The 14779-nt window shown below is 35.5% G+C and overlaps 2 protein-coding genes across 11 annotated transcripts in view; one reads left to right on the forward strand and one right to left on the reverse strand.

The window, feature by feature from the left end:
• Positions 1–14779, reverse strand: part of LOC117603061 (uncharacterized) — a 60969-nt gene that overhangs the window by 19310 nt on the left and 26880 nt on the right. For 2 of the 8 annotated variants that reach the window (XM_076691229.1, XM_076691231.1), the window contains one exon: positions 3397–3632. The exons of 1 other annotated variant lie outside the window; for it this stretch is intronic. The gene's annotated coding sequence lies outside the window, so the exon portion shown is untranslated. Of the gene's footprint in view, positions 1–1231; positions 2238–2296; positions 3325–3396; positions 3633–3849; positions 4074–4121; positions 4351–5646; positions 5771–14779 lie in introns of those variants that run through there. 5 more of the 8 variants (XM_076691235.1, XM_076691234.1, XM_076691232.1 and 2 more) reach the window with 5 other exon arrangements.
• The window catches only part of LOC117603059 (cyclic nucleotide-gated channel alpha-3), a 55382-nt gene that overhangs the window by 5592 nt on the left and 35011 nt on the right, over positions 1–14779 (forward strand). For 2 of the 3 annotated variants that reach the window (XM_076691218.1, XM_076691220.1), the window contains exon 2: positions 11519–12420. The exons of the other annotated variant lie outside the window; for it this stretch is intronic. In XM_076691218.1, the coding sequence (XP_076547333.1) occupies positions 12078–12420 (343 nt within the window). In that variant the 5' untranslated portion in view covers positions 11519–12077. The remainder of the gene's footprint in view (positions 1–11518; positions 12421–14779) is intronic. 3 annotated transcript variants of the gene reach the window in all.

Genomic DNA, 14779 nt, shown 5'->3' on the forward strand with positions numbered 1-14779 from the left:
ATTTTATCATTTTTCTCGAAAACTCATTAAATAAACATGATCGTATAAAATACAGCTTTAGTTGAAAACTGTCGATCACTCTGTGTAATTTATCTTGCACGTTTGCATTTGTTAAGCGAGTTTCGCTCGATTTTCCCAAATAATGAAGTGGCATTTGCCGTGAAATCGGGTGATGGTCTTTACAGACAAACCGGCCCGTATTATGGCTGTTCAATGGAACTTTCATATCAGAGGTATTATCTCGTTTTATTCGAAGTAATATCATGGGCATCGGGCGTGCACTGAATCCCTCGTTGCTATCGTTTATCGCTTTTGTGATGTCACCGCGAATCTGATCTATCGCAAAACGTTTGCGCAAAAATATACCGGTAAAAATCAAACGACCGGTGAAAAATACCAGATTAAATATGAATTATAGGTGATTCTTTAAAAGCACGAGGAACATTATTGTTTCTATGATTCGAAGTTACATGGGAACATTCTGTTCAGAATGTGCACGTTTAATGAATTCATTTTATCTTCTTACGGAGCGAACAACGCGGCAAATTGTTTAAATATTTATGAAAATCTACTTAGATTTATGTTTAAGTATAAATCCCTATTAATTTTAAACAGGAGTTACAGTTTATGTAAAGGTGGAATAAAAACGAGATGAAAACCTATTGATTTAATAATAACGAATGATAATTTCTTTATCTAATAATGTGTGAAAATAATTTTGTATATTTTATCTTTGGTACAACATGAATTCCTGCTGCATTTTGTCGCAATATATCAATTTCTTACGAATTAAATTCTGCACACCTATATGTTCTGTCACCTCCAATATAAGTTTTCTTTTCTAGCAAATTCATTTAATTGAAGTTTTTCAATTAATGCTCTAATAACAGGGACACTTAGAAAGAAATGCAATTAGTCTGCTGTTAGCTACAAAATATACGATCCATTCCGTACGTACAAAAGTAGTTATAACAGAAATTTCTGGGCACAAAAACCTCACCATTTCTTACAATACAAACGAAACAATTACACACCTGTAATATCTTATCTTGAAACCATTCTTTGTATAAAATCTTAAATAAAAGTGGTTGAAAGAAAATTTAACTTAATGGAAGCTTTCACAGAAACTTAGTCGCTGTTGAATGACTTTTTCATCGAGAATCTCGTTTCACCGGGCGAACGACTGATCTTGTATTTAGCCCGGAACGAAAGTTAAGTATTCTTTCGTTACGAAGCGAAATTGTGTCTCAGTTAATAGGAAAATTAAAGCGACAAAATGGATTACAGCCTAATAAGCTTTTAATGATTACTCAAAATTGCATTGCAATGGGAGAGCTTACGTGAAAACCAGTTTAAAGGGTACTAATTGAATGGAAACTGACGTTTAACTGTTACCATTCCTTAGAAACTAAAGATCGTTTAAGCGTGAAGTGAATTCGATTTGGTGTTCCATTCTGTTTGAATTAGTATTTGTATTAAATCTTAAACCTTACAATTATAACAATGCACATGCCACCTGTCCACCATAAATTATTCTCATAAATAACAACATAATACCATATGTACATACAAAATGTCTTTAATCCGTATTCTCATCTTTCTCCTATTTAGCCTACACCTGTGCCATCCATTTATATTCTACCCACATATGTTCATACAGGAAGTAATTCTACGTGTAAAAACAAAAGGAAAAAGAAGAAATTAATCAAATTTATTCATTCGAGGGTGTTTTATCCCAGGTACCATTTCATTCCCAAAATATAATGAAAAATATTTTTCTGCAAAATTCCAATTTTAATTTTTTTAATTTTTTGGGGATTGCCTATGGGGAAGGGGGAGAATCCAGGACATTACCGTGGCATAATGATCTGAAATCTTATATTTCCGTGTTCTAGGTAACATTGTTTAACCAAGCCGGAACGCGTGCTCGAATACTTTATGCTTGAAAAAATATGGGACGCCGTAGTATCCACGTGTAACGAATCGCATAAAACAGCGGCGAACCTAGCAAGTGCCAGTACACTCCATTAAATTCAAGCCGATCCCTCGGCCACATTTGCGTCGAAACGTTTTTTCCATGATTTTTCACTGTTTCCAGCCTCGTTACTCTTTCTAACCGTACTTACAAAGAGACAGTTTAAAAAGTGACATCCTACGCAACGCTTTCCTGCCAGCCAGATTTTTCACGATATCTGATATTTTCCCAGGAATTTCTGCTAATTTAGTATCTACAATCGCTTTAAAATAAACATAGACACTATTTATTTAATCACAGGGAATGTCTGTTATAAATTAATTCAGGAGATCTTCCATTAACTTTGAAATAATACCGAGCTCTCTCATGATTCGAGGAAAATTTTCTATATAAATATATAAAAAAGGAATTTATTTTCGGAGGATGATTTTTCATTTTGTAAAAATATCTAACAACGAATATCAGAAATTTAATAAAGATTGGCATTTCCTTTTAGGAGAAATGAATTAATATAATAATCTCCATATTCTATGGATCATAAATCCCTATGCAATGATGCTCTAATTTCGTGATGGTTCTATTAACAGTAATTAGTACTAATTAATATCCCACGGTTAATTATACAATTCGTTCTGCTCAGATTAACTTGCACACATTCATGCATCAATTCAAAGGATAGTTGCCTCATTACTGACTTTAAATATTTGGAAAACTTTGAAACACCTGATGTTAATTTACAGCCACTTGAAATTCTAAGGAAATTGAAAGTCAGCTCGTTGAATTCTAAGATCTACAGAATTAAAGGTTCCAAAGTTTGGAGGATCTCATTTTCATACTCTATGAGACAGGGTTCCAATAATTCCTATGTTTAACTCTTTAAGGGAAGGCATCTTAAATAAATAAAACAGAAGAATTGAATATCCTTGAGAATTGAAAAATTTTATACAAACTTTTATAAACTTAAATAAATTTTATACGAAGTTGAAAAATTTGATGTTTCAGTTGTATGACAATTGAATTTCAAAAAATTTTCCAATATTCTTCTGAAAGTTGTTTATGTGTACGAAACAGGCAAACTTGTTATGCTACTGTGGCTGTTTATCGCACTCGTCTTCAAAACAACAGAGTACTCTGTGGTTTATAAAGCATGCAGGTCCTCGAAGGGATAAGGGCAAAGGCATTCAGGGAATTCAGTCAGCATAGTTCACGGTGTAGTCGAAATTTGTACAATATACAGGGTAGTTCTCCTATCGTGACTTTCTCAATTATTTGTTTTCATTATTAGTGGACTGATAAAAAATGTTGATAAAAATCGACAAAACTGTGCTTTTCTTCTTTCTATCATTAAACTGTATTTAATAACGCGCATTCAATTCGTCTGTTCGCAAAAAGATAGTTTCATTTTTGTTACGCTAAATTACCTGAAATCGAGCATTAATTTGGGGAACCTCTTTATTCACCCTCGTTGTAATTTCGCTTCTTTCTCATCGCATCGTTTTTCTCCTCTGTTGCTTTTTTACTTTTTATCCATTGTTTTCTTCTCCTTTCTACATCCTTCGGCTCTTCTTTCTTGGCCAGTAGTTGAGTAATTATTGAGCCTGGTAGATCACTTAGGTGATTAAAGAAGGAAATGGATGAGCTGTTATTTTCCTTCCAGCTGCAATTGAAACCATACGATAGAGGTAATGAAAAGAAACTCCGAGTTGGAAAATGTAATCAAGCGAATACAATAAAGATCGAAATAATTAATTTGTCCATATTCCTATTTTATCTTTTTGGTATTTGATTGTAAAATACAGAAATTTAATTCCAATCATTATTTAGCATGGTAGGTTTCCCAAAATTTCGCGAATTTCCCCCGGCTCTCCTCCTACCTCATCGGCAACCGCGAGAAGAATGACGATTTCGGGAAGAAGGTTCCATATACAAGGTGATTCTCTCGCTAGTGAACTCAAAGGAAATTTTGGCGGCACTTGCGTACAAAACGTTTACCCGGGAATGGTCAAAGTTAGAATTTTGAGAATTTCTATTTAACGAAAATAATTTTCTTATATATTATTACTATGTAAAAAGAATCTGAATATTTGTAAAATCATTAAATAACATGAAATGCAAATAAATTTTGTTTTTTAATTGTTCGACATACATTCAGTTCGTAGCTGCGAATAGCAGTTATGAAAAATTCTAACTTTCTGACAAAAAGCAACAGTGTCCAATGGGTTCGCGAAACTCTTGTTACGACACGACATACATGTAAGCACTTGTATAGTTGGCGAATAACAGAAAAACAAAAATCGTTCCGTATTTTCATTTATACCTCTGCGATGAAACGTTCAACTTTAGAAATTGAATGCTTGCCACTCGTTAATGTCAATCAAAAACGTCGTTCACTTTGGTTATTGTCGATGTGGTTCTCTGCGTGAAAATCATTTCTGAATGACAGCGCGAAAAGCATCGTAGATAACAGTGTATAACAATAAAATTGAGAAATAATTTAAAACCTTATTTTTAACACGAATTGCTCAGTAATTTTAATTGTGAATCGATTCTAAAGAATTCATTCTGAAATGAATTTGTTAACATTTATAAAATATGCTTTCTAATGATTTAAGAATACTTTAAACCAACACGGATAAATAATATGTAGCAAAAAACAATTTTCAATTAAACATTTACTTCTATTGTATTGAAAATGTTATTTCTATTCATTCAATTTTACAATGTACGTGCTGGAACGAATTTTCCAGCGTTGAATTAACGATCCAGTAATATTTTATTCCACGAGAAATTCGCCTGCTGATGAAAATAATAATTAAATGCTATGTACCTGACACCGAGGTACCGTTTGTCGAAGTTGTCTCGACTTGCACAGCTTGCTAACTCGGCTCGTTTTGTTTTGTTCGGCTCGTCTCTTGAGCACGCTCATCTCAACCCCCCGAAGGGGTCGGTATGTCATTGTGGGTGAAACACACGAATTGGTAATTGGGATTCGCATCGATTTTGCAGTAAAACAATTTTATTTGTTAAACGCTCGCTGCCGCTCGTCGACGAAACGAATAAAAGTGGCTAACCTCGTGCAATCGAAATCAAAATGAAATTTTCAAAGATAAAAGGATTTATCAGAAACTTTCGCCGTGTCAAAAGAAAAACGAAATCTCCCTGCAGAATCTTTCCGGGGTAGATTTGAAAACTTCCAGGTGGCAGTCACGAGAGTAAAGGAGAAAAAAGGCTTAGCATCTTGTAAGTCTAGAAAGGAACTTTGCTTCTTCAGACAACCAGAGTTTTATCTGTTTCTGGCAAGAAAAGTGTCTTTATATTACTCCTGGGGCTATTCCGCGCTTCAATTGGCGTTTCCTTCCTCCGAGCGGAAAAATTTTATCACTCCTTGCAGTTGTATACAAATCCTTAGTTATTTTTAAACATTCCCAGTGATTTATGTAAAGTTTTGCAATTTTAAAATCCTTATATTCAAGTATTTTTAGCAGGGCAAATACTACGTCGTGTTATGGAAATTCAAAGTTTACTTTATTTTTATAATTTCCTATCCTTTCCTTATGGAAAACCCAGGGACTAGGTAAATATCCGTGAAATCAAATTCAAAGGATATCTTCTTCATCCCCCCAACAAGAAAAAGGGGTGAGAGGAATATATATCCGCGTAGAAATGCTTACAGATGGAGCCACGTTGAAGATCGCCATCGAGCAGGAACCAGAAACGTTTGAGTCTCTCCTTCGTTATTTTCCGGGCTTTATGTAAATCAGCGTAATAATTTCCAACGTTTCGCGTCTCTTCGAGCCTTCTTTTTTTTTTTTTTACTAACGTCCTTCGTCTTTCTACCGAGTATTTTCATCTTGGAAATTTACCTTTTGTTTACTGGAATTTTTTCCTTCTGGCTTTTTTGGTTGGAAATTCCTGCCATAAAGCTGGCATTCATTGTTCTCCCAATGTTCATTGTTTGATGAAAAATGAAATTTTTGTAGATCTTATAAAGAGCAATTGTTTGTCTGATATCCTTGTTTAGTTCTTATGATAATTAGGGTGTTAATTAATTATTTCTTTTCTTAATTTACAAATTTTTAAAAATTCCACTTGCCTTATTTTATTTATTTTTTTAAATTTTTCTCCTAAATTACTCGAGTACTGAAGTGTTTATCGAACAGTTGTGCAGTTACACCATTAGTTTAAGTGGAGCACCTTGTATGCAACATGTTTTAGGAAAGGGTGTATGGATGACTCTCCTTGACACTTGGTGTTGAACTCTACCCTCGATGATTAAGGGTAGACCAACAGCTTGTTTGTTAAAGGAAGTGTTCGAAGGTAGAGTGCAAAGCAATTTACTCAAGGTAAATAATAGTCATCCAACTTCAAGACAAGAATTCCACTTTTAAAACCACCCGATTGGTATAACTGTACATCAACTGCAAATAGGAAGAAATATTAAATTTCAAATTTCATTCAGGTCAACCTGAATATTGCCTTTACATGTACCACAATTAATTAAATGGTGAATGCAGGAGTAAAGCTTTAATTAAAAAAAAATTTATTGGTTTCCCTCAATTGCTGCTTTTTTTCTACACGATCAAATTTCAATTTTTAATCAAATAGTTTTTAACTTCCATGATTTGTTAGAAAATTTTCAAACTTCACGTATCGTAGAAAATGGAATTTTTGAATAAAATGCTTCTCTGACAATTTGAATTTTTGGCTAGAATTGGAAAACGTGAAATATGCTTCGTTCATTTTTGTTACGAGCTGAAATTCGAACTTAAAACGTCGATCAAACAAAAGTACGATAGAGTACAATAATTAAGCAATTAAGTTGTCGTGTTTAAATTTAAACAGGAATTTTTCGAGTAGCTATAATTAGGCTATTTGAACTAATTTGAATTTCTCTCTCATTATACTTTACATGTTCAATATGAATATTTTATATTATGTGACATAGTGGAAATTGCAGTGCGTAATCAGACATATTAAAGGGTTAATTTTCAAATTACTATTTTACATTATTATTAAAATTAATCATTTCCAAAAACTTCAGTATGTATGTACATATTTCTTTATTGTAATGAGGCTAGTGTTTATTTTTCCAGAGTTATTGCACGTCCGGTTCTTCATTATACTATTTATATATCTATATCCCTATTTATTGTTATAATTTATTGTAACAGCGAGTATTTTAGAGTAATCCTTTAAATATCCAAAAAATTCAGTAATAAATATTTGATGAATTAGAAAAAATATATATAAAAATGGAATGAAATTTAAAAAATTTGATATTTCCTGTATTTCTGTCCACACTTCATCAGGATTTTGAGTGATCTGGAACTAGACCCTCGATACTATTTTCTATTATTATGCTAATACGAAGAATATTTTCGAACATCTAGTTATGTTGTGTAGGTTACCCGAGTGAAGCCGTGCAACTTTTGCATGTAGCAATTTCCTGATATTTCATCCATATCGAATTTCTCGTCTTTCAGTAAAGTCGGAAGAGTTGAAAGGAAGCAACTAAAATTGAACACGGATCTGCGTTTCAAGTTCCGAAAGTCTCTTTCCGTAAGTGTCGGAAGACACATCGTTCCGCGATTCAACTTTTAGAAAAGTTTCCTCTGGGAACCGAAAACACAGCTTGAGAAATCCTATTTCTCTGCCGATCAGAAAATATTTTTCGCCTATTCTCAAATGTCCGTATCAGTGGCAGGAAATTAGAGAATTCAATTATAACAGAGGTTTGATTATTATATAAAAATTTCATTGCAAAATTTTCCCATATTTCAAAACTATAGTCATTAATTCATAATAAATAAAAATAATATTTAAGTGAAATTTCCTAGAGCATACTCGATATTCGAGTCGAGTCTATATTAAATTAACACTAGAATTAACAAACCAGTGAAAATGACTGGTTTCTAGTTTTTTATTTTAAATTACAAATCTGATCGAGGTATTTTTGTTGAAACGTATGTTGGTGATTATTGAGATAAAGAATGGATGTATGTATTAAATTATTTCATTCTCCATTTATTTAATTTACTACGTTGTTTTCAACTTTAAAATGTCGGTAATTCTAGTGTTAATTAAAAATGGAGTTCTAATCAGAAATTGATTCCTTTGCAGTATGTCATTCGAAAAAGAAAAAGTGAAACAGAATTTTATAAAAACATCATGGTCGCTGTTAAAGGTTTTTCAATTTAAAAGTCAATTCCAAATTGATCCCTCTTAAAACGTACCGCAATTTCCTTTTAATATTCCCCTTTAATTACAGTTTATCGAACAGCTATATCCCCGAGAACTTTATTACCTACAATCCCTTCGAACTTCCGCTTGGAATAGGAAGCGCTCTAAACATTATGTATACGAATTTCACTAGCGGTTTATAACTTTCGTAGAGGGTAGAGAGTGAAATTCGCTAAGGGATGTGAATTAGATGGCTTCTCCTCGTAAATGTGGAACGATATAGTTAAATCATCGTTTTTGTCTGCTAAACACGTTCAACGAGCGATATATAGGGGTAGAACAATAACTTTGATCACTTTCATTATTTTCCAAGATATGAAGAAGCATATATCATAAACATTTTATGATATCCCGAGCCTTTAATTTTCCGATAACAACGTAATTGCAATTATCATAAAAGTTCATCATATTTTATTTCAAAATCAATTTGTACTTCACGACGAGTGTTATGGAATTTATAAGCAATAAGCAATTATTCTGAAACACGTTACGTTATATTCGAACATTTAGTACGTGCTTAACAGAATTACCGTCGCTCATAAATTAATTGTAGCTGACACGGGGGTATTGCGCGTGTGACCCTAACCCTTTCAATATGACAGAATTCTACCGGAAATGCATTTTCGTTGTCCAGGCTTAGCAGGAACATTAACAGGACATATACATTAGTATAATTACCAAGTGTCAGAATATTTCCATAGATTAATCATCTTAGAGATATTTAGTAATTAGAGATGAGATTTAAGTAAGTACATTGCGAATAGGTTCGATTGAAACTAGACCAAACATTGAAGTGGGAATTATATTAGTTACCAAGATTATACAGGGTGTCCCAGAATTGGGGTAGGACCCGTGGAGGGATGATTGCTGAGGTCATTCCAACGGGTACCTAGAGCATACCCAACACTTTCGCGGTTCGACCCACGGTAAAGGCGCGCTCTGATTGGCCAGTGTTTTTCGTTAATAATTCGAAAACTAAGCCTTAACCAACATTTTGGGAATGGAAAAAGTTGTTTAGAGTGATCTCAGCAATCATCCCTCCATGGGTCCTACCCCAGTTTTGGGACACCCTGTATATGTATACCGCAGTTCACCAGAGTCCATAACTGCGAAAAGACCAGTTTTCGTTCTTCGCGCATCTCCAGTGCGCATCTTCGCCCTGATTGGCGATACTCCCAAACGAAGTGGAAAGCGATTGGCGGAGAGCTCGCTGCGTTCCCCCACCATCTTCCAACCTGCGCGTCGCAGTTATGGACTCTGGTGAACTGCGATATATGTGCTTTTTGTCCTTCGATAACGTAGACTTTGTACTTAATCCCGTCTCTAAACCAATGTAAATCCAACATTATTAATAAGTCCATTAGCAGATACGGGACCGAAAGGCTCTATCTTCTTCCTCACGTTATACCGGTAATAACGAGTAATACTTAATGTACGCGACATTATGCTCTTTACCGTGCTAAAGCTAAAAAGTGATTGGTTACGTAGCAAGGAGTAGGTTGGTATAAAATGGTAGCAGAGCGACGCGACAACGTCCACAGGGATTAAACCCACTTTCAGACTAGCCACATTTTATGACGGGACAAATACGCTGCAATTGTCGTTGCTTTGTCGAGCGAAAGTTCCGCTTCCTGTCACGCTAAAGCACCGACTACATCGTCATATTTTGTAGTGAGCTTGAAACTGGTCCGAGAAGAATTTTTTTTTTTTATTTTCAAATCTTCTTTCTTTGGTTTTAATAGAATAATTATGCACAAAAAAACCATGTAGATATATTACACAAGTTATCCACGTAACACTCGGCTGCCTTTCGAGGACCATTGGTAGAGAACCTCTGCTTTATACCAACACGTGTTTGTTTTACTCGTCCATCGAATAAATAACGAATAGGCGAGCCAGGCTCTTTTATAAATACAGTGATATTCTTTTTTCCTCTCAACAGTACAAATTGTCCAACACAGGCGATACAGTCACCCCTGAGGTTATGTCTCCCCTTACAATTTTCATAACATCGTACAACAGAGACAAGTTAAGTTAGCCATACGCTCCCTTTCGCATTTATTTATTCAAAATATACGAAAAATTTACACTTTTATGTGTGAATGAAATTTTGTAAATACAAAGTACTAAGTACATTTTTGTTTTGTTCTTTTTGTTGCAGTAATAATATGGTATTTTGAAATTTTTATTTAAATTGTATAATATTGATAATTTTCAAAAATTATAATTAAAAATGTTTAGAAATACAGATATTTCATGTAGCAACCAGGGATTAATATTAAGCTGTTACCCAGGGAATTGCTTCAGTATTAAAACAGTAAATTACCTCACCGCCTTAATCCACTGGATATATATTTATAATTAGTAGAGGGTTCCGGATATAAGAGGTGATCAATGGGATAGGTATTCGAAACTGTTTCGCCGACACTGCAAATATCTTCGTCAGAGACTGGATAGACACACTGATACTGCCGTCTGGCTATTAGTAATCGGCTATTTAGAGTGACAGTTTTGGTTACGGATCACCAACCACCAACGGTAGACCTTTCTTAATTGATCAGCTGGTCAATTAAATCCTTATCTATTGAACGCGGCTTATACCCGAAAGCACCTACTTGTTAGTCAGCTTTTGAAAGCGTCAAGAACCTTATATCTTAAATTGCATAAGCAGAATACATAATACCACTAATTAACTCGAGGCAATTAGCAGATTTCTGTCTATGAAAATAAATATAAAAATTATATTGAAGTGATATAAAAATCTCTTCTTAGTTTCTCACATTCTAATCGCATAAGCGTATATGCATATGCATGGGGTTATGATAAAGTGTTAAATTCCGCAGAATGATTAGCTAATCGGCTTATTAATGCGCTCGAAAGTAACTTCAGAATTCATCGTGCGCTATCCTCTCGCCCTCTCTAAATGGGCGTAACCGAAACTCTTGTTTTATTAATGTCGAATCACACGGTGCACTTAAGCTGAGTAATTTGCTTACTCACGTTGGTCTAGTGTTCCTGACATACGATCTTCCTTTACTCGCTAGGTGCTTCCAATAATTGATATTAACGATTTGCAGCATGCTAATTAATTATTGTATTATATTCTAGTACTCCTGAGTAAATCACTTTGGAAAATTTAGTAATTTTGTAATTTAAAAATTTGGCAATTTTAGTAATTTATAAATTTTTTAACTACCCTCTACGTTCCATTTTTTTTTCTTTTACACTCCCCCAATTCTCATATAAAAACTAATGAATTAAACTATGATAACCACCAGTTCACCCTGTTCCTTCAATTTCCAGGTACACTTGAGATCTAAAAGAAGCCAACGATCGCGAACGAGGAAGGGTTAGAATCGAGTGTGCCTCGTCGAAAGAAGAGTAAGTGTGCACGTGAGATGAGTGTCGTGGTCTAAGACACTTGTTGCACATCGACTGTCTCTTAAGAAGTGAGCTTGAGGCGGTATGCTTCGTCAGAGCAACAGGATCAGTCAACGTCCGAAAAAAGGAAAATCCGAAAGTCGCGCGTGCCGTGAATTTTCCGTTCCTCCAGGTTCATTCCATTCATACGTGCATCTATCTCCACTAGTGTACCATGTTCATCCGTCAACTCTATACAAATTCCTAAGTGTTGATCGTGCGACGTGGCGTTAAATATTTTCTAGTGAAATTCCCTTCGAAATTTCATCGGATCATCGTGAACAGAGAATATGAACGTAATGGTATGTTCAGACCGGTGACACCGGCGGTCGCGTGTGTGTGGCGAACGCGTTGATACCCGTAGGAGGATATCGTTGCCGAAGGGCGGCTTCGGGGCGGACAGGAAGGAGAATAGACCGGAAGGCTGGATCATCTGCGTGGAATGTCTTCGGGCGCCAAGCGGCTGGTGCAGTCGCTTCGGGGCCGCAGTGGAGGAGGCAGAGGAAGCGGCGGTGGTCGCGCGGACGCCACAGGCGGGGAAGGTAGCGGCGGGGGTGGCGGCGGTGCCAGCACCAGTGCCACCAGATTGTGTCATTACGACAGCGGCCACGAACTCGACGAAATTTCGGTGGTGGGGGCTACTATCAGGGGCAGCGAGGGCCTTCCCACCCCCACCACACCGTGCCACTGCGGCGGTTTAAAATATGGCAGCGGGCAAACGCTTTACAGCATCGCCGGCCTGGTGCCTCCTGCACCTGCGATACCTTCTCATGGTGTTCAACCAGGTGAGTAAGCAGTTTTTCTACCACTTCCAACTTGATAGATTCCATGAGCGATAGAAATAATTTTATTTTATATAACTGTAATTTTTTTAACAATTCGTGCGATATACAGTAAAACAACTTTGGTATTGTTTGATAATTGTATAGTATCGAACACGGTAGGCTATCAGGTATTCAGGTGCTCTCGCCTCTCCCTGGACACCAATCCTATCCCATGAGTGGCCACGGGAAGAATGACGAGAGTGAGACAAGGGGCCTCTATTATATAGGCCTGTGGCGGACCTCCACCACTCGCGTATAAAGGTTCGCGCGGGAAAATTTGAATTGATATTTATGTTACTTAAAGATGAATTATTGAAATCGATGGGTAACGTTTCACCCTATCCTTTAATAAATACATTTTATTGTTTATTTTACGCTACATATTCAAATAGCAATTAACTTCCATAACGGTCTAGCGAACCGCAACGATTTCTCGTTCAGGAATTCAAGGTATTATTTTTCAATCAATATTGAAATTAGCCAGAGGCTAAACCACGAGATCAAAAAGGGGATTTTCATCTGAGCAAACAAGATAACTTTTTAACCTAACCTAACCAACAAATTTTTATTGTCAGCTACTGAACTGTGAAATCACTGTTGCAGCAAGTATAATTTCTGAATAACATCCAAAGGGAAATTACAGGGAAAAGTGGTAGTTTCTTATCACAGCTGTTAGCGAGAATCTCGTGAAGGACATTAAGCTTTATATTATGTACACGTGCATGCTCAGCAGGCTGCAGTTTTTTCCCTCGATACCAACTCCAGACTCTATTATGCTTATTCTGAATGCTTTGCTGTGAATAAATTTGATTTTAACCAGAGACCAAGTTTTTGTTTATTAAATAAGCACTTTCTTTTATTTTTATTTAAATAATCCTATTTTCTCGCCACTTTTCAGATACACAAAACCGCGGGAACGAATTCAAATTTAAAATAGTAATTAAGAAAGTGTAATACTAAAAATTAATTTCTGCACCTAATATATAGAAAATAAAACAGCAAGTAACATTGTAGAAATGAATTTCTTGAATTTTCACAAATTCGAATATATCATAAGGAAATACTAAACGAAACTTTATAAAACTGGCATTGTCACCATGTAATTAGTAACAAGTCGAATAAGTTTGTTGCTTAAGCACCTTCGGATGAAAGTTTGGTACTCGGCTGCGTGAGCATAACCCAGGTCGTAATTAAAGAGGGCAACGCTAGGCATTGCTCGACAGTTATGAAATAATTTGCAAATTTGCACGATAACACTTTCGAGTGGAAAATTAAGATGAACTTATCAGTTTTGCAGCTATTCTTTTTTTTTTGTAGTTATAATTCAAATACTTGGAAAGGTTTGAATGTGACATTTTTATTACTTTATATTAATTGATGATAAAAAAGAAAGGAGAATCTCGTATTTCGGTAATTATTTATGACGCTACCCTGACACGAGCTTATCGAATGCTATCCTTCATAATGTCGCGAATTGTACTTTGGACGTTTCACCTGGAACGTTTGGATACAGTATTTAAATGCAAATAGTGAAAATGAAATATGGATATTTTTCAGATACATTCGTTACATAAATTCTCGATTTATGACGTAACCGGGAATAAATGAATCCCAGAGTGTATACCACTTTTTCTTTACAACTTCAATGTTACATAAATTGTCTGTAAACATAACAATATCAAATACTAGGTAAAGATTTTAGAATCTTGAAATTTTAGAATATTGGAGAGACCAATTCACATATTTTGTTAAGGGGCCGTCTTGACCCCCACTTACCCCAACTATGCACATAGGAATAAAATATTTTACTTATTATTCCAAATTCAAATCTAGTTTTTTCACAACGTAAATAGCAACTTCTATCGTTCTCTTCTCCTCTTGTCTTGTAGTTCTAAAATAGCTTTCTCGGTGCGGTGCTATTGATATCGCGTAAGTGTTATATGGATGGAAGAGGATCAATACTTTGGTACTCCCAATGCCTTTAGAGGTTGAACGCGACCGTGAAGATTCCTTTGTAAAAGCCGCAAAACCTTTGATGAAGAACCCTGTGTTATCATCAAGCTCTACTTCCTCCGCTTTCATTCTACCAAGAGGGCAGACTTCCTACAGGACGTTTGCAATTCAGACAATTAGAGGCGACACGTCCTGGTTACTATCAACTATCACCAGACCCGATCGTCTGTTACAACTCAGACCCGTGCTATCAATCGAATCGATGAATTTAGAAAAGAACTTTGTAAAATTCGTGACTTTTATGGTAATCATTCTTGCAAATACTTTCTTGTTCCATTTGCATATTTACACAAGCTAATTGTGCACA

The sequence above is a fragment of the Osmia lignaria genome, chromosome 12, assembly GCF_051020975.1.
Source record: "Osmia lignaria lignaria isolate PbOS001 chromosome 12, iyOsmLign1, whole genome shotgun sequence".
Lineage (NCBI taxonomy): Eukaryota > Metazoa > Arthropoda > Insecta > Hymenoptera > Megachilidae > Osmia > Osmia lignaria.